Source organism: Ambystoma mexicanum, chromosome 12 (genome assembly GCF_040938575.1).
Source record: "Ambystoma mexicanum isolate Mex_15411 chromosome 12, UKY_AmexF1_1, whole genome shotgun sequence".
Taxonomy (NCBI): Eukaryota; Metazoa; Chordata; class Amphibia; order Caudata; family Ambystomatidae; genus Ambystoma; species Ambystoma mexicanum.
The window spans coordinates 1,095,822,064-1,095,842,039 of NC_090936.1; the positions used below are offsets into that span (position 1 = coordinate 1,095,822,064).

At 46.3% G+C, this 19,976-nt stretch overlaps 1 protein-coding gene across 7 annotated transcripts in view; it reads left to right on the forward strand.

The window, feature by feature from the left end:
- The window catches only part of TASOR2 (transcription activation suppressor family member 2), a 1,665,218-nt gene that overhangs the window by 1,496,614 nt on the left and 148,628 nt on the right, over nt 1-19,976 (forward strand). For all 7 annotated transcript variants that reach the window (XM_069629643.1, XM_069629647.1, XM_069629648.1 and 4 more), the window contains one exon: nt 5,234-5,339. In XM_069629643.1, coding sequence (XP_069485744.1) covers nt 5,234-5,339 — 106 coding nt within the window. The remainder of the gene's footprint in view (nt 1-5,233; nt 5,340-19,976) is intronic.

Sequence of the window (19,976 nt, forward strand, 5' to 3'; positions counted from 1 at the left end):
AGTGATCACTTTCTCCTATCCTCCCACCTCACCCTCCCTAGCCCTCAGGCCAAGCCACCTTCATCACTGCCACCCACCTTCGCGGTTATCCGACTCATGAAGCGTGGGTCAGTTGAGGCTTTCGCCGCCACCTTCTCACCCCCTCATCCCCCTTTGACTGACTCCCACCCTGACACAGCCCTCTCCATGCTCCACTCGGCTACATCTGATACTCTTGATATCCTTGCCCCTGTCATGAGAATCCGCCTGAAGCCCAAAGCCAAGTGTAACTCCTGGTATGACTCCCATCTCGTCACCCTAAAAAACGCGAGTGCAGGGTGGCCGAGAGGAAATGGCGTTCTTCATGTTCATCCTCTGACAAACTGGCCTGCCACCTGCTGCAACGGCAATACCGCTCTCGGCTCTCACCAAGAAGAGAGCCCATATCCAAGCCCGGATCTCTGCGGCATCTAACAACTCGACTGAACTCTTTAAAATCTGCAAGGAACTGGCCAATCCTGCTGCAGTCTCTACCTCTCCCTTCCCAGGCCCTCTGCACGGCACTGGCTTCTCACTTCATTTCCAAAACTCAGGACATCCTTTCCTCACTCTCCTCCTATCGACTCCCTCCCTTCATCCCCTGCTCTTCCTATGGCCCTTCTGCTGCCACTCCTCCCTCCCTCCCTCTCTTCCTTTCCCCTTTTCTCTGCAGACAAGGTTTCTTGACAAGTCCGATCTATGAAAGTCTCGTCAAAACAGGTTCATCCCTGTTCCTCCAAAACTATCAAGGACCATATCGACTCCCTGGCTCCTGCCCTGGCTGATTTTTGCAATCACTCCTTCGCCACTGGAGTCTGCCCATCCCCCCTGAAGCACTCCCTTGTGCACCCTCTTCTTGTGAAACCCTCTGCTGACCCCTCTTGCCTGGCTAACTATCGCCCTATCTCCATCACTCCCTTCCTGGGCAAGCTCCTGGAGAAACTGGTCATCTCCCATCTTAATCTCCACACCGAATCTGTTGGATGTCTTCATGACCATCAGTCTGGCTTCAGGGCTGCCAGAAGCACGGAAACTGCTCTGCTAAACTTCCGTGAAGACCTTCTCTCCAACACCCTGTGTGTCCTTACCTTGCTTGATCTCTCTTCTGCCTTTGACATGTCAACCACGCCATTCTCCTCAACCGTCTCCGTGATAACCTGGGTATCACTGGACAGGCTCTGGCGTGGCTGGCTTCTTTCCTCTCCGACCGACCCTCCCGGGTCCGACTTGGGTCCTTCCTCTCCGATATCTTTTTCTCTACTTGTGGCGTCCCCCAGTGTTCTAACCTTTCTCCTTGGCTGTTCAACCAATACCTGGTACTCCTTGCCCACCGCATCGCTGCTCTCTGTCCCAATTTTCAGTGCTATGCGGATGATACCCAACTCATTTTCAGGCTACCCTCGGCCTTCTCCTCTCCTATCATCTCTGACTGTCTGTCTGCTATTCAGGAGTGGTGTGCCGCCAATGACCTCTGCCTTAATGCCAGTAAAACCGAGATTCTACTCATCGGCACACCCTCTCCCTCCTTCCCTTCAGCTCTCTGGCCGGCCTCTCTTGGCCCTCTTCCTGCTCCCACCTGCAAGGCTAAAAACCTCAGGGTCATCTTCGACTCCACACTCTCCTTCTCTCCTCACATCTCTGACGTCTCTAAGAAGTCACACTACCAGCTGCACCTCCTCGGAGGTATTCTTCCTCTCCTTTCCTTCCCCCAGAAGCTCACTGTCTCCCGAGCCCTGGTTCTCTTCAAGCTGGACTATTGCAACAGCCTCTATCTAAATCTGCCTGCCTCTACACTCCGCCCTCTGCAACTTATCCAAAACAGGACGGCCAGACTTGTCCTTGGCCTCAAGCCTAGGGATCGTATCTTTCCAGGACTGAAATCTCTACACTGGCTCCCAGTGGCTGCAAGGATTAAGTTCAAAACCCTCTGCATTATCCACAAGGCCTTCTGGGGCCTGAGGCCGCATTACCTTCAACTCTCCCTTGCTAAATACCTTCCTTCTCAGGCTCTTCGCTCATCTGCCTCCAACTCCCTCAGGGTTAGCCGTTTCTCCAAGCAACAAGTTGGTGGTCGATCTCTCTCTTCGGCAGGGGCCTCCCTCTGGAACAGCCTTCCTGCCTCCCTTAAACTTGAGGAGAACCATCTCCGGTTCCGGAAACACCTCAGAACCTTCCTCTTTGCTTCTGCTTTCTCTGCCCCTCTCCCCTGCTGATTCTGCACTGGTTACCTGGCCACCCCTTCTGATCTTGGGGCCAGGTCCCACCTTTTGCACACCTGCCCAGCCTCCCTGGCAACCCCTTGCACTTAGGGACTGGTTCTGTATCCCTACAGTCCCCCTCCCTGCACTTATGTCTGTTCTTAACTTGCACTTGCCACTTCATGCCGTCTTATGGTTTATTTATTCTTCTACCCCATGTACTGCACTTTCTCCTTTCCCTTCCCCCTGGCACTCTTCCCTTTTCCGTTCCCTCGCACTTGCGCGATCTGAATGATACCTGGCCTAGTAGGATCGTTGTCTATCTTCCACTGTTTTCCCCTCCCTTGCCTCGTCACGCCTTGAACCACTTGTGTATAGGCGCGTTATAAATGCCATATCATATCATATATCATAGGACTCCCAATCATATGAATCATCCCTAAAGCTTCATGGGAATCAGAAAAGGCTTATGGTAAGCAATACCCCAGCCAACACAGTACATCAGCAAAGAAGAAGAGTTTGCAGCAGGAAGTCTTCATGTTCTGCGGCCAAAAACCCAGTACTTGGATTTCTTGTTGTGGTGACTGGAGAAAGACACTGGAAGGAAACTTGCAGCAGGGATCAACGGGGAAGGCTCCAGGCAAGACTAGTGGATCTCACCAGCCGCTGGGTAGGAGTCGTCGCGTTAGGGACCCCCAGTTCCATTGGAAGGAAGGGTTACAGCAGGCTCCGGTTACACAGCAGGCTCTCCGGTCACTGGAAATCACTACAGCCGTCTTTACTTCATCTTCCTCTTGGGTTTCAGCTCCAGTGGTCGACCTGTCAGCAGCTTCCAGGTTCAAAGTATTTCACAGGATCTACAGCACAACTTCTGCATTCTCTCCCTGCATTTTACAGCAAGCGGCGGTCTGGCTGTCCATTCGGAACAGCCTTCCACCCACTGGGATTTGGTTCCTTTCAGGCAAGGTGAAAGACTAAGGGCTGCAGAGTTTTGGACTCCTCACTCGCTTTCTGCCTTCCCATACACTCTGGATACCGGGCGTGGAATACAAAGGTTTCCCGCCAAAGACAAATCTTCAACTGAGGTTGTTACCACCTAGAATGGCAGGGGAAGACCTCATAAAAAGCAAGCACACAAGAAATGGCAAAAAAAAGCAGCAGCCCACCATTTTAGAAAAATTGTCCCTCTTCTGTGCATTACCGAGACTGAATTAACAGCCTGCGAGTAATAGTGACTTAAAGTCATAACAGTAGTTACACTGCCACCAGCCATTCATGTAAACTCACAATTGTAACAAAATGTTACCAGGTAAGTAAGGAAGAGGATGTCCGGGAGGATAGCTTAGCGCCAACGTGCTCGCCTTGGAAACAAGACGACACGAAGCAACACAGGTTCAATCCCCGGGTCCGCGCTTAGAAACCTCTGGGTATTAAGCGCGTTATAAATAGGCAACTAAGAGACCTGTAACAGCGCCTCAGTGCCCCCGGGCTGTGTGAACGCTTTAAAAATGCAAGCAAATAAATAAAATCGTATCCACCCAGCACTCCACATAAGGTGGGGTGTGCTGGCTCACTTACACAAAATGTAAAGCGGATGAAAATCCCTCTTTACCACTTGGGAACAGTACTTCACCCAAGTACATTAAAGAGAAATTAACACGGGGCCCAAACAGGCAACCCAGCCTAAGCTCAAAAGTTGTAGGAAACTGTAACTTCAACCATAAACTATAGAGAGACATAAAAGTCACCCTTAAAAAGAATGAAAGATTAGGTGACGGTGGGGGAGGAGGGTGGGATTCCCCTTCACCTAGGGGCAAGGTAAAATAGTTGACAAATCAAAGCAAAAAGTTCTGTGGTTGACACAGGTCAGGACGATTTATCATGAATATGAAAATCTTATCTAATAGTCAGTCCGTTGATCATCAAACTGATGGGAAAACGAGTCTAGACCCTTGCATGAAGCCTGCAGCTAGAAGTGTCCCGCGACCATCCTGTTTGCTGTCCGTCTTCACACAATTTTACTTCTGTACTTTGGTTGTCATCCAAAGTTGCTGCTTAGATCCCTGCAGGCTGTTGGCTTGTGGCCAAGGCATCGCTCCTGCTGCAGCTGCTCTCCTACATAAGGGAAAGAGGAAAGGATAGAAGCCACAGCCCTAAATGAAATAAAGAGTCAGGGGTAAAATAGAGTATTTGTAGTCCAGTTTTTACCCCCCATCACTGGTGAAGCTCTCAACCCTACTCCATTTCACAACCCAAAATGTAGAGAATATTGAATTCCCTGTTTTTTTCCCCCTAGTTGCTTTTTGATTCCATTTCTGATGGTGCAAACTAACGAACAGTGTTAGGGTATTCAGCACCAACCCAAAAATATACTTTTTCATCAAGAAAATAGAGCTATGTTTAAATCATTGTCAAATGTCAGCAACTATTGGGGGCAAAACTCGGTAGCTCATCAGACAGCCAGAGAAAACGTAATAACACAATTCTCCCCAACCTTTTGTGCATAGTTCAATGTTGTTAATCACTACACTCTTGAGCCATTATCAATGTTTTGATATTTGTTTAATCCAAAATATGTTGTACCCTTTCTTTAACACCTGTGTGCCAGTGCACTTGTGCCAAATTATTTTAATTTTAATTCTTAACCAAGATGCATATGAATACCCATCTGATTTACAGGTAGTGAATTCAAATAATTTGGCACAGTCACAAGTGCACTGGTACACAGGTGTTACAGAAAGGGTACAACATATTTTCGGTTTACAGGTGGTGAATTAAAATTAAAATAATTTGTATCTTAACACGGTCGCCCTATCATTAACACATCTTACCAACATATGTACAAAGTATACATTTGGGTGGAACAATAAGAATGCCACAGTAAGTCATTTGTTAATTTATCTGCATTACCCAGACTGGTGAACAACTTATCTTGTCATCTTCGACAGTCTATCTTGCTGTGACTAAACTCTGTCAGTTTTACGTAAGCATAACTATTTTTTCAATATTTCTATTAGGTCAATTACAGAAGATTCTTAAACTGTTGGAAAAGCTGAATCGGTATGAACGGTGGAGGTGGCTGCTTCACTACAGGGAAAGCAAAAAGTTAAAAGAAGATGCCAGGTAGTATTTAACTACTTATTTGTATTCTTTAAATGGCATACATTGCTTAGTTAATTTGCTCCTGAGCATTCCAAGTGAGCACGAAATAACGGAAGTTGACTCAATTCTTTAAAAAACACACTGGACAAAGATCGCCTCCAAGTCCAGTATCCACTTCTGGAAAAAGCAGCAATCAGAATCTTTTGGAGACAGAGTAACCTCTTGTTGAATGGCAGTCAGACATTTAGTCTTAAGGAGGCACCTGTTAGATGTCACAGACAGCCTTATTTAACAAGTGGAGAAGGAGAAGAATAGCTGATGGTTGCACTCAACATCATGGCCAAAATTAAAACCCTTGACTGCAAACACTTCTCCAGAAACTGACATAGCCCAGTTTGGACATTGGGCAAAATTGTGATTTGAATTCTTTACAACCGAGTGAGCATAGCATATATGCAAAGTTTCATCCACTACTTCATCCTCCCCTTCCCTGTAGGTGAACACATTCCTCCTCGCCTTTTAAGTATTTCAGTAAAGTTCTATGTGACAGGGTTACTTTTGGAGAGGATGGGGAGACTCTTTGGGGCCAGAAACACCCAACTCCCTTGTGAAGAGCAAGCTGGAGGAGGTATAAAGTTGATCTCAGTGTCTCACCCATCTTCCTGTGCCAGATATATGCACTACTACTACTTGGTCATGGAACCTTCTATGAAGACTGCCTCTTTTGTTACACACTATTAGGACTGATTTTCTATACTCTGGCCTGGTGGACAGATGTATAGAAGGCCAACCTATATTGTGACAGGGATAGCTCTGGGAGCTGTAGCCAAAATTGTTCAATGTAGCAGTGACAAGAAGTCTAGGCTAGGTCTCAAGAGGTGGTGAGCTTGTAAAGGGTCCACAATGAGTACACACAATAGGAATCACAGATTTCACTCAGACGGTATGTATAAAAATACAGTTATTTCTTTATGGCCAAATATCGCTATGAAAAATGACTCCTAACAGGTAGAAGTATCGCACAACACTAATAATAGATGACATATATACATTCACTAAAGTAGGGCATAATACAAATCAAACTCCTGTAAAATAAAGTGAAGGTTAGTTTATGTACTACAGGTCCACACAGAGTTAACCCTAACTTCAGAAGTCCTTCCCTAAGTTGTCTGGGGCCTTATGCCCAAAAGTTCAGGAAAAGTTCTGACACGGTTTGTGATGCAGGAAAAAAATGAAGGTAGGGTCTCTAGGGTCCAGTGAACGGCTCCAAGGGTTAGAGGACAGTTTATACTAACTAATAGAAGTGTCCCCAACTTTCGGAAGGCTTGCACGAGCAAGCAACACAACTTTTAAAGGGAGTTCAGTGGCAGGTAAGAACCACTGTAACTCACCCCACATACTCCGATTCTTCCCAGGACTTGGCAGGTCGATGGAAGAAAGTCTGAAGTTGCTTTTCCCACCGTCAGCCTCAGTCCTTGATTCGCAGGGGTTGTAGGTTTGAGCAGATCTGCAGTCGGTGTCTTTCACTGGTGCAAGGACTCTCAGGTGAAGAATGGAGAAAAACACGATGCAGGTCCCCTCTCGGGACTGGAATTGACTCAGGTAAGCGGTTTCGGGACGATATTCACCTCAGCACGGACAAGCAAATGGGCTCACTTGTAGCAGTCAGACTTTCCTCATACCTCAGGTCCCCTTGACTCTACGACTCCGAAGTTTCGCTGAAGTAGGTCTTGTAGGACAAGCAGAGGATCCCCCAAGTTCCAGGCCTCATGGAATGGCATCATCAGCAGCACAGTAGCCCAAACTCAAAGCTGGTCAGTCACACGACTGTCCCGGGACACTTCCCACGGCTCTTCTTCGCAAGGTACTGAGAAGACATCCGTAATGGATGTTCCCTCCAATCCAAGGGTCGCCGCTCCCTCGCAGGACTGCTGAAGATCAATAGCAAGATAGGTCTCCTTCAGGACAGCAGCAGAAGTTGGTCACCAGGCCTCCTTCAGACATGTCTCCGATCTCTTGGCGGGTCTCGCAGCTGGACAGGAGTCTTGGCTCGTTCAGGTTACTCCAGGATCTTCAAAGAATGGGTGCAGGGGTCCTCCTCTTATCCTAAAAGCCAGGTAAGAGCCAATGGCAGAACTAGCCCCACAAACACCAGCAGTGGTCCAATCAGGACCACTGGTGGGAACACTCATGCATAACACTAAACCAGTTTGTGGATTGGGACCAGACAGTCCCAGCCCACATCCTGCCAGCAAACAAACATAGCCCTCCGGTGGCCTGCCAAATGCTTCTGCTTTCCCAGGCACTTGAAGTCCATATAAGGATTTTCCTGGCCTCGCTGGCCACGAAGAAGGCTAAAAAACAGGATGGCCAAAGGACAAGCGAAAAAGCCTTGTGGCATGGCCAGGTATGGTCACTAGCCACAGTTGGTAGGCAAACGTTGTTAACGCGGTAAGGCTAAAAGCAAAATCGCCTAAAAATTGTAAAAGGTCATTGCTGCCACCAGCTTGTCCATTTACCACACCTAGAGTAACCACAAATCCTGTGAGTGATAGTCTAGGGCAAAACAAAATGTGTACCCCATTGTACTGCATTATAAGATGCATTGTGCTCTGATTAAAGTTACTAAAAGTAATAAAGTAACTAGACTAAGGGAAACAATGTTTCCAGTACTGACCGCCTTAAGGACATGTCAGTTTCCCCATAATGGATGAGCAAAAGACAGTGCAGTGAAGCTTAAGGCTTCACTGTACTGTAAAAAGTATAGGTCAGGATCAAAAATAAAAGCAAAAGGTTTGGGGTCCATAAAAATGGAAGGAAAGGTACAGTAAAGAGAAATCTTTCCTAAACACACACACACTTTTTCATCTAAACTTTAGTCTGAATTTAGACCGCAGAGCTGAGGAGAATTCACTTGTCTGTACAACCCCAGAGCAGAGTGAGCTGAGGGATACAGTTGGACAAAAAAAGCTATGTGGACTGTTGCCTCAGCTAAATCACTCTTCTCCAGCATGGGGTCTTGCAGGGATTCACCGGCTCATGAATATTCCCTGTCATCAGGCTGGGAATCCTTTGTAAAAGAAAGCAGTTTAGCTGTAAACTTAAAACTGCTTTTCGAATGGATGGTGTCCTCCCAACGCATTCCACATCTTTGACATGTAATGTCCACAGATGTGCACTTCGGAAACTTTTTCGGCAGAGGGCGACCTGCATCGATGGCGTTGGGTCCATGTCCATCGAAGGCCTCTGTCGAGGGCGACGTCATAGGATCTTATAAATAGGACTCACGGTACCCGTAGCCTCAGTTTTGTTTTTTCTGTGAACGTGTTAACTTTGTGAGACTCGGCGCCTCATGTGTTTTCTTCATAGAAGATGACTTTCTCTTCAACCCCTCCGACTCCGCGATCTGGCTTTAAGACCTGTCGGGACTGCAAGTGGAAGATGTCGCTCACCGACCCACACCGCATTTGTTTGTGGTGCCTGGGCGAGTCGCACGACACAGACGACTGCTCGAAATGCCAGTCGCTGACTGCCAAGGCCTTGTCGGAGCAGAAGGGGAAGCTCCAGGTAGGTAGGGGCTCTAAGCCTTTTAAGTCCGGACTTCCAAGTCCAAGGGGGTTTCCACTGACGCCTCGAGGGACGACTCTCCGTGTCGGAAGTATTCCTGGGGAAATGGAAACAGACAGGCGACTACCGTACTAGGCCTGACGAGTTTTCTGGTAGAGCCGGAAAGAAAACAAGAGGTGAGGGAGAGGGGTGCAGAAAGGTAGGGGAGGAACAAAACAAGCGACTATCATATTAGGCCTGATGACATTTCAGATATTGCTGGAGGGGGGTTGGGAGGAAAAAAACAGTAAGGGGAGGGAGGAGGAGACAGACGAGGTTGCTATCATACTAGGCACTGGAACAATTCTGATAGAGTAAGTGCATAGAAGAAAGTAAGGGGAGGAGATAGGAAAAGAGAGAAGAGAAAGGAGGAGAGAACAGAGAGTTAGCAGTGAAAAGAGTGGAGAAGCAAGAGGGGAGAGTGAATACAATTGCAGAAGTCAGTAGTAACACATAATGTTGCAAGCAAGGATACAAGATGAAGATGGGAACAGCATTATTCAGGGCCACCATGAGTACAAGATGCAAAAGAAGTTCAGCATGAGAGTTGAGAAAGAGTGATGCACCATGAATGAATGAAGTCCATAAAAGTCAAATCCAGCATTGTCCACAAGGCAGTGATGGTGAAACCAGAATGTATCAGGACAGAGCTCTGAGCTTTTACATTTCTAGGATGTCCAGGGTCAGAGTGGACGATTAACTCTTTGTAGGATATAATGGACACCGATTGGGCCAGGCTGTTACCAAACAGACCTTGTCCAGGTGGATTATCCTCACCATTACGGAATGTTATTGATTGGCGGGTAAGAACCCTCCAGAAGGGTTGAGAGCTCATTCCACTAGGGCCGTGGCTACTTCCACCGCCCTCCAGAGGGGTGTTCCTATTAAGAATATTTGTGATGCCGCTACTTGGGCTTCCATCCATCCATACATTTGTAAAACATTATTCCCTGGATGCAATCCATGGTCGGGATATGGCCTTTGGCAAGGCGGTTCTTTATTCCGCAATCTAATTGGGTACTCTAAAATCTTTTCCCTCCTCCATTTACTGGTACTGCTTTGGGAGTCTGTAAAAGATGTGGAATGCGTTGGAGGACACAATCCATTCGAAAAACAATTTACTTACCAACTGGTAACGTTCTTTCGACTGGATGTTCCTCCAACGTATTCCACATCGCCCTCCCAGCCTGCCTCTCAGGAGAATTTCCTATGCGAATGTAGCTTCCGTTATCCGCAAGGCTAAGTGCAGTCCAGCAGGCATCAGACTGGTGCCACACGTTCTGGGTGAAAAAACTTAAACTGAGCCTACGGGCGCTGTGCATCCAATTTATAACATCCTGTGATGTCGCCCTTGACGGAGGGCTTCGAGGGACATGGACCCGACGCCATCGACACAGGACACCCTCTGCCGAAAAAGTTTCCGAAGTGCACAGCTGTGGACATTGCATGTCAAAGATGTGGAATGCGTTGGAGGAACATCCAGTCGAAAGAACGTTACCAGTTGGTAAGTAACTTGTTCGTCTCCTCTAGCCTATCAGTGGCCTTTGGGTCATACTGCCCCAGCCAATGACACTCATTATAAGCTCCACCCTGGTGGCCATCTTCACATTGTAATGCATGTTTCTAGTTTTGGGGGTCCTCGTGCTTCGCTTCTTGAAATTTGTGGAGTTTTTGCTGTTTTTTTACTATTCTTGAAGATTTCTTCCATCACTTCATCTACCGTCACATGGCGTTAGGCAAGATTTAGAGCAGTACCCTTTGGGTGCACTTCAACAACCTTGACCTCCTGGCAATTGGAACCCAACCTTTGGTATAAGTCTGTACTACACAGGTTAGTAGCATGATTGAGCAGCCAGTCTTCTCTCAAGAGGAGTCAATGCAAGCAGTAGTGGAGTTGCACAGAGATCTACAGTGACAAGTATTCAAATAAACTCTTACCAACAAGGTTTCTTGATTAAACAATTATTCATTTATTTAAGTCTGTTTCAGTAAGCCTTCTTCAGAAAGAGCAATATAATAGTAACACACAAATACACTCTAAAATACACACTCTTAGATTCTATAAATCAGCAAATACCCATTTGGGATGGCACACAGACACTTCCTACACCCCCAAGTGACTTAAATAGCTAGGACACTGTGGACATTAATATATCACTGTTGCATTTAGAGCAATACTTAGAAGTATGTTGAAGATAAAGATTATTAGAACAAAACAAGAGATCTCACAAATATTCTAAAGCAGGTAAGTACTTTTAGAAACCCCCCAGTGCAAAGGTAGGTAACCCCTTCCTGGAAGGAAGACCAAACATAAAGTCAGAGGGAAGAACAGTCATTCAGGGAGCCAGGCCAGGCCAATGTCAATTGGGCAAAAGTCTAGGTGAACTGAAGTACTTCTTATAGGTAGGTAAAAGTCTTGCACAATGTTTTTAGAAATCAAATTAGGGCCACAAGCTGAGTAGGCTTGTGAGGTAAAGAAGCTGTTAGCAACTCTACAGAAGCAACTACAACACGTCTCAACTGAAAACAAGTGAGGTTACACAACTTACAGCAATGCACACAATCTGGTATTCCTCTCCCTGGCTGTTCGGTTCCAGCAGCAACTGCAGTGAAAATACAACCAGCTTCGAAATGATGTCCAGACGGGCTTACTATGGAGATGATGGGTTCTGCCAACTCAAAGGCAGAAGTCGTCCTTGCAGGGCTTCTCTAGTCGAGGCAAATTTGGAGCTTCAGCAAAGCACTAGGGCTTCACCGGGCAAACCAACGGTCCAGGAGTTACAGCAGGCATCTCTTCCAAGTTCTTCTTCGGATTCCTTCGTCCAGTGGTGTACTCTGCCTTGCAAGCCAAAAAGCCTTGCCTTTTATGCAGGTTTTTCCCATTCATTCCAGCCTAGCTGTCAGTCACCCAGCAGAGTGGCTGTCCTTAAAGGCATGGTCCGGCAAAAATTTTTATTTAAAAAATAGATAGGCAACATAAAAAAAAATACTAGCATTCTCTTTTTTAAAACTTCCTATGTAAAATTTTGAGCTATTCAAGCTCAAAATTCGCAAAAGCAAGCACATGGGTGCATCCATTTTGTGAAATGGATGCCCTCCTGTGCTGGCTTTTGCTTTTGCGGCACTAGTGAAGGAAAAGCCAGCCAGCTGTAGTAAACAAAAGCTACCGCTGGGTGGCTTTCTCTTCATTACTGCTCTACGTGGAGGACGGGGACCGGAGACCAGAGCAGGAAAGCTGCAGCTGAATCTCGGTAAGTGCTATTTATTTAAAAAAAAAAAAAAAAAAAGCACTAGCTGCGTTTTTTTTTCTCTAAGTTTTCCGGGCAGGAGGAGCAGCTTTAAAAACGTTGTATTTATGTTTGTGGTCGCTTTTGAAGCGACCGCAAACATAAATACAACGTTATTGTGTTGGAAAACGCTGCGTTTTTTCTTTCCAAGTTTCTCAGGCTCCTCTGGCTCGGAGGAGCCTGAGAAACTCGGAAAGAAAAACCGCAGCGTTTTCCAACACAACCGCGTTGTGTTTCTGCCTGAATCTGCTTTCCCATTTGGGGCTCTCGGGCTCCCCACAGGGAGCCCGAGAGCCCCAAATGGGAAAGCAGATTCAGGCAGAAACAACGCAGCATTGCGGAAAACAACCGCGTTGTTTCTGCCTGAATCTACGAGAAGCCTGAGAGCCCCAAATGGGAAAGCGGTTCCAGGCAGAAACAATGCAGCATTGCAGAAAACAACCGCGTTGTTTCTCCCTGAATCTGCTTTCCCATTTGGGGCTCTCGGGCTCCCCACGGGGAGGCCGAGAGCCCCAAATGGGAAAGCAGATTCAGGCAGAAACAACGCAGCATTTAGCATTTCCCATTTGGGGCTCTTGGGCTCCCCACGGGCAGCCCGAGAGCCCCAAATGGGAAATCAGCTGTAGGCAGAAACACTATGCGGCATGTAAACACAACCGCGTTGTGTTTCTGCCTGCTGTGGCTTTCACTTTGGGTCTCCGGTGCTCCCCAGCAGGCAGAAACACAATGCGGTTGTGTTGGAAAACGCTGCAGTTTTTCTTTCCGAGTTTCTCAGGCTCCTCCGAGCCTGAGAAACTTGGAAAGTAAAACCGCAGCGTTTTCCAACACAATAACGTTGTATTTATGTTTGCGGTCGCTTCAGAAGCGACCGCAAACATAAATACAACGTTTTTAAAGCTGCGGTTTTATTTCCAAGTTTTCCGGGTTCCTCCAGCCCGGAAAACTTAGAAAAAAAAACGCAGCTAGTGCTGCTTTTTTAAAAAAAATAAATAGCACTTACCGAGATTCAGCTGCAGCTTTCCTGTTCTGGTCTCCGGTCCCCGTCCTCCACGTACAGCACTAATGAAGGGAAAGCCACCCAGCGGTAGCTTTTGTTTACTACAGCTGGCTGGCTTTTCCTTCATTAGTGCCGCAAAAGCCAGCACAGGAGGGCATCCATTTCACAAAATGGATGCGCCCATGTGCTTGCTTTTGCGAATTTTGAGCTTGAATATCTCAAAATTTTACATAGGAAGGTTTAAAAAAGAGAATGCTAGTATTTTTTTTTATGTTGCCTATCTATTTTTTAAATAATTTGTTTTACCGGACCATGCCTTTAAAGGACAGACAGCCAGCCAGCCAATTACCTAAGAATGCATTGCAGGGAGTACCGGGCACCTCCCTCGCTTCCTGCCCCGCCAGACATCCTGGAGCCAGAGGCGGGCTTCACTCGTGAATCCCGCCAAAGACAAAACGAACAAAGGGACCAAACCTGCTTTGGTGTGCAGAGTAAATCTCAAGAAGGACCTTTCCACAAAGAAATGGTGAAAAAAGAAGACTGGGGCCATTTTGACAAAAATGGCACCCTTGGGTGCTTTTTCTGCAGCTGCGAACGCAGCCCGCGGTAAAAGTACACCACAGTAGTTAAAAGTAAACCACTTCCACCAGTCATTCATCGAGGAAAGGGTAACATAAACCTGTTACATGAGAAACTAGACAAAGGGGATACTAAGTAACCCCTCCAGCACCCTATTGTAAGATAGTGTGTGCTGGGTCTAGAAAGTTACAAATGTAAGTAAAGTCAATTTCACTTTACTGTTCTTGGAAACAGTAGTTTATCCAAGAGAAGGTATTTAAACCTTTTGAGAAATCTGGAAGACTTCCCTATGCCACTGCACTGAAGGTGCTGTGTGAAACAATGTAAAGAGGATGCCTATGGAGTTTGTCAGACTCAATACTTAACAAGGAAACACAGAAAACACATAGAATTAAAAGTACAAAGTCCCAAAGCTCAGCAAAAGAGCTGCGGGTCGCTAAACTGGGAGGAATTTAGCACTAAACTGAAAATTCTCCCTAACGCACAGTGACTACCGGCAGTGGGGACCAGTTGTCGGCGAAGATAGTTTTTTTCATTGTTGGATCTTCTTCCCATGACTCCAGCAGGCCCAGGCTTGGGCCTACATCTTCGCCTTGGCCATGTCTGATGCAGTGTTCCTTCAGGGCCTTTGAGACCTGTGGCCAAGAGAACATTTTCGTTGAGGATCGGCACCTCAAGTGCCTTTGTCTTCACGCAGATCACAGCGTGGGCATATGCAACATCTTCCGTAGCTTCCCGTCAAAGAACAAAAAGGATCGCCACCAGAGGTTACTGGCTTGAGCTAGCAAGGGAAGGCCTCTGGCGCGGCCTCTGTGCGCAGTCATGCCTCATCCATGGCTGGCAGGTCCCATGAGCATACCTCTTCTGGAAAGAAGAGTTGTGGTCCTTTGAGGAGGCTCCTTCTGTGGAGGTCCAAAAGAAGGCAAAGATCCACGCTCCATCTGCACCCTCAACGGTCGCCGTGGCTGCGGGACCAGGTTTTGGAAGAGGTCGGTCTCCGTCACCGTCTCAGTCAACTGTTAGCCTGCTGGCTTGTAGGTTGCCTCAGTCTACGAGGAAGTTCTTGACCCCATCCAAGCACAAGCTGTCGAAGAGCAGACCTTTTGGCGGCCCGTCAGTAGCTGCCATTTTAGTCGCTGATGCGGGCCCGACCGATGGCAAACAAGTCCACCAGAACCACCACTTCGTCAATGGCCTCTTCGGCAACGACTAAGACCACTGCACAGTCGACAATCGCTTCGTCAACGAGCTCCTCGTCGACAACCTCTGACCCTGAGGAGGAAGTCAGGAACACCAGCTCTTCGTTCGTCGACAAAAGTCGGCGACTGTCATCTCAACCTACACGATGACTACTCTGAGGGTCTCTTTGCCTCCGTCCACAGTCACGACCTCAGCAGCTGTGCCTGTTCGTATTCTGCCAATTCCCATAGTGATCTCCTTCCTGAAGGATTCAGGTAGAGTGAAAGGTTTGCTTCCACCTACGGATTTCCTGCCCAGGCTGCCAAAGTGTCTCCTTTAGCTTCAGTGGGATGCCCAAGGAAATCTCTGCATATCTGCACCAGTTCTGAGGACGATTTTCCAGAAGACTTCTACTCAAATCATGAGGTAGGCATGGACCCATGTCTCAGGAGTGAACTCCGTCTCATGAGCCATGCCAGCTGTTCGACCATCCAAGGGGTTTCAGCCCGGCTCCTGCTGCACCATTTTCAGCTCCTCCTGCACAGAGGGCTATGTCACTGACCATCCTGCACACTTTAGTGGCAGAGATTCAACAGCGTCTGCCTGCTGCTCCTGGACCTAGTCCAGCCAGAAATCCTCTGTGAGGGGTCAGAAGTGAGAGCCAGACACACATTTGTCGCGTTTTCACAAGACGATATTTATTAAAAGAAAAGTGTTGGGAAAATACTTCTCTATCCCTGTGCTAAAGAGGATTTTCCCTGCCTAGGAACCAAAAAAGATTTGCCCGTATCAGGATATCAACAACTGAAAAACTGTCCTTGTGTCCAAAGTGACCTACGCTGACCCTCACACTATAAACAAATGACCTGGTGTAAGGGAAAATATCTTCAGCTGGCCAAAAGGTGTTCACAGCTAAAATAAGTGTAATTCCACTGAAAATGTTCTCCAAGGCGGTATCCTTTGGTTCCAGAGGGTGGATCCCTTCCCCTGGATTTTCAATTGTAAGAAGAATAGTAACTTGTGTAAACAGTTCCTTGATATCTTATTTGATTCACAAGATTCCTGTTTAGGCAACCAAGTCTTTAACAGTATTTCTTTAGTGCAACTTTCTCTGCCGTCTGGATAGCAATGTCTTTCTTTAACATCATACTTTCCAGGATTCAACAAACAAATGCCAATCTTTCCTTTAACAGTTTTTGGGGCTTGCAAAGTACCTGGTTTGCTCCCCTTCCAGGTCTCCTTCTGCAATGCCACATGCCTGATCTACTCGCCTGCCAGGTCTTCATATTCATATCATTTGCTTGATGTCTTTCTTGACAGGATTTCTCATATATATATTTCTGAGGCTTGTGGAATCTGCTTCGATCACATGCTATGCGTAGGCTGACATCTAGTGGAAGCTGCAGAGTATTACAGTCGTCTTTTTAGAAACTCGAAAAGGGACGTCGACAGGGTGTGCCAGTAATACTATCCCTAGTGTGACGTCCACTGTACCCATGGTCATTCATGCGTTGAGGTGCCTCAAATTGTTTGTTTATTTATTTTAATTATTTTAACGCGCCGCATGCCCGTAGGCCTCAGGGCGCACAAAAAACATACATAGACAGGACAAAAAGAGAGAGCAAGCAGGATCGGAAAGGGGTCATACGGATTACTCCATGTTAAAAAGGTAGGTTTTTATGGCTTTTTTAAATAGGAGGTCGTTTTTGATTTTTTCGTAGCCATTCCAAAGTAGAGGGCCTTGAACGTCAAGCGTGGTGGCTCCAAATTTGCAGTCTTAAATCTGGGGGAAGCAAGGACAGTGGCAGAGGATGAACGAAGATTTCTTCCGTTGCTCTTGATGTTAATGCATTCAGACAAGTAGATGGGACTGCTGGAAGATAGGCATTTATGTGTCGTAGTGAGCATTTTATGTGCAATGCGATGTTTGACTGTTAGGCAATTAAGCTTATTCCTGAAGATGGAGATATGGGAGCGACGAGATTGAGTGAAGATGGTCCGCACGGCATTGTTCTGGGCCACTTGTAAGGATTGGATATTTGCGGCAGTAGTACCAGATAATAGGCTATTGCAATAGTCCAGTCTGGAGTTTATCAACGCCATGGATAGAAGAGCACAGTTTTTGGCTGTTAGAAATGGACGGCTGTAATTGATTTGATTATTGATCAGTCCACAGCTAGACCTGATGTAAGAGACATGCGGCTTCATGGATAATTCGTCGTCTAGGACAACTCCCAGAGTTTTTACCTTCCTCTGGACTATGATGATGTTGCCTGCAATAAGGAAGTTGGAGTAATCAGTATCTAGTTTGCTCCGGGTGTTCTTGGAGGATACTATCATTAGTTTGGTTTTATTGTTGTTTAAGGCTAGAGAGTTACAAGCCATCCAATCCTGGATGGCTTTGTAGCTGTTATTGATGGCCTCAACATAATTTCTGTACTGACCACTAAGCTGTATGACCACCTGTGTGTCATTTGCGTAGTTGGTATACTGAACACCAAGTTTGTTTAAGAGGTCCAGGAGAGGGCGAATGTACAAATTAAAAAGCAGTGGCGACAGGCAGAAGCCTTGTGGGACACCACAGGTTTGAGAGATAGAAGTGGAGTGGTGACTCCCTACATAAACCCTAACCATGCAAGGGCCCAGAAAGGAGGTGATCCAGTTAGATGCCATTGAGGAACAATTTGCGACCTCTCAGGGCCTTGTCACTAGTAAACTGTGATCTACCAGATCAAAGGCTGCAGAGAGGTCAAGAAGCATCAGTAGTGCGGCTTGATTCTTGTCAGCAATGCTCGCCAGCCCTATAACCTGACTGTCGAGTGCCGTGGATCTTGTGTTCTTCAACACGAGCCTGGAGTTGTTTGTAGGCCAGTATGTCCAGTATCTTCAGTATAAAAGGCATGTTGGTTATTGGCCTATAATTATCCTTGTTGGTGGGGTCTAAATTTTCTTTTTTCAGCAAGGGTGTTATCCAAGCTGATTTTAGCACATCTGGTACCACACCTTCGTCAAAAGATAGGTTTATCAACTTGGTGATCCAGGGTACTAGCAAGTCAGTCGATTCTTTGAAAATGTTTGTCGGACAGCCGTCACCAGGGCAGGAAGTAGATTTAAGATCTTGTATGACCTTGAGCACTTCCTTTTCAAAATAGTGGGAAAAGGAGAATTGTGGTATTTTATCTTCATTGTTATTGAGGTGCTTGGCATTTTTTGTGGGCAGTGGTTGTGTTAAGTTGCTAAGGGTATTAATGATTTTGTCTTTGAGAGGCAATATTCGAAAGGAAAGCATTGTGGATGTCTTGACACCATTTGGAGTCTTTAGTTAGGTTATTGGAAGGTGGAGGCTGGTCCTGAAAATAAGATAGGATTTTAAACAGTTCACCAACATTCGATTTAGCATTTATAATTCTTTTATTGTAATGTTTGGCTTTGGCATTAGTGATAAGTTTCTTGTATTCATGGGCGGATTTTTTGTAGACATCTAGTATGTTGTTAGGGTCCTTTCTCCAGGGTCTTTCCAGAGCCCTTTTGTTTTGTCTGGCCCTAACAATGTCATCTGAGAACCAGGTGTTTTTTGTAGTTTGACTTGATGGATTTCATTTTCATGGGTGCTAGTTAATTCAGCTTGTTTGATAGAGTCAAGTGGTTAACTAAAGCGGAGGAGTCCGCTAAGTTAGTTATAGGTTGAAGCTTGGATGCTACTAGGGATGAGAATTTAGGAGATGTAATGTTTTTCAAATTACGAGTTAGTTTTCGCAGGCGCGGGTTGGTGTTGAGTTTATGTGGAGGACCTGGTATTGAGATTTTTGCCGGCATAAGAGAGTGATCAGACCATATACATGGTGTAACCAAGATGTCTGAAATAATAGCATTTTGTGAAATAAGCCAGTCAAGTGTGTGTCCACTCTTTTGTGTGGGTGTTTTAATCCACTGGGTTAGTCCAATAGAGGTGATTGAGTCCTCTAGACTGAGTCCTATTTTGTCAAGATGGTCGTTGGCCCAGTAGTTAAGGTCACCCATGATGATAAGAGGGCTTTTACTTTGACCGATGTGTGTTATGAGGTCAATGAGTTGTTGTTCAAAAAGGGCCATGTCCTTGGGTGGCCGATAGATGGTGAGTACATTAAGAGAGTTATTAGAGGACGTCTTAATTTTTACCCACAAGGATTCACAACCATCAGGTGAATTGTGTGGTAGTACATGACAATTTAGGCTGGATTTGCACATAAGTGCCACTCCGCCACCTTTGCCCTGAGAGCGATATGCTCTAAAGAGAGTGTATTCATCTGGGGTTGAGAGAGTTGCTTGAGTAGGCAAGTTGGAATTGAGCCATATTTCAGTAGTACCCAAAAAGTCAGGGTTGCATTCATTGACATGGTCTGCAATTTCAATGCCATATTTGTAGAGAGATCGAGTGTTAAGCAAGGAAAGGAAAAGTACTAACATAGGCGTGATGTTAGAAGCAGTTTCACTAGTAGCGCGTGCTGTTTTTTTGTTTCCGCCATCGTGAGCAGTTGCTTCTCACAGAGTTCAGTTTTGGCTGACACCATTTGCTTATGAAAAGTTTAAATATAGTTACTATTTCTGTCCTTTTCCTTCCGTCATCGACAAATTCATCGACGCGGTGGAAAAGACAAGACAGCACCGTCGGATGAAGTCAAGATATGACTGACCCTTTCAGCCTTGGAAAGCTCACCGGGACTAGGCCCTTACAGTAGGGAGAGTGGGGGGCAGTCATTGTACAATGCATTTTCCCACCCTTTCCCTTTATCGCCTGGCTGCCTTTCCCAGACATGGATAAAACACCCTTTAAATTCTGCCCCACATGTAATAAAACATTTCTGTGGATCGACAAACACAGAGTGTGCAAGCTGTGTATGAACCACGACGAAGGGCACGGTCGAGCTGGCAAGCTCCTTAAACCTAAGACCCTTAAAGATCGCTGAACCAAGCACTGGGCCCAGTACGCCATGCAGGTCGAGGCCGCAATGGGCATGGAGTGAGCTTCTA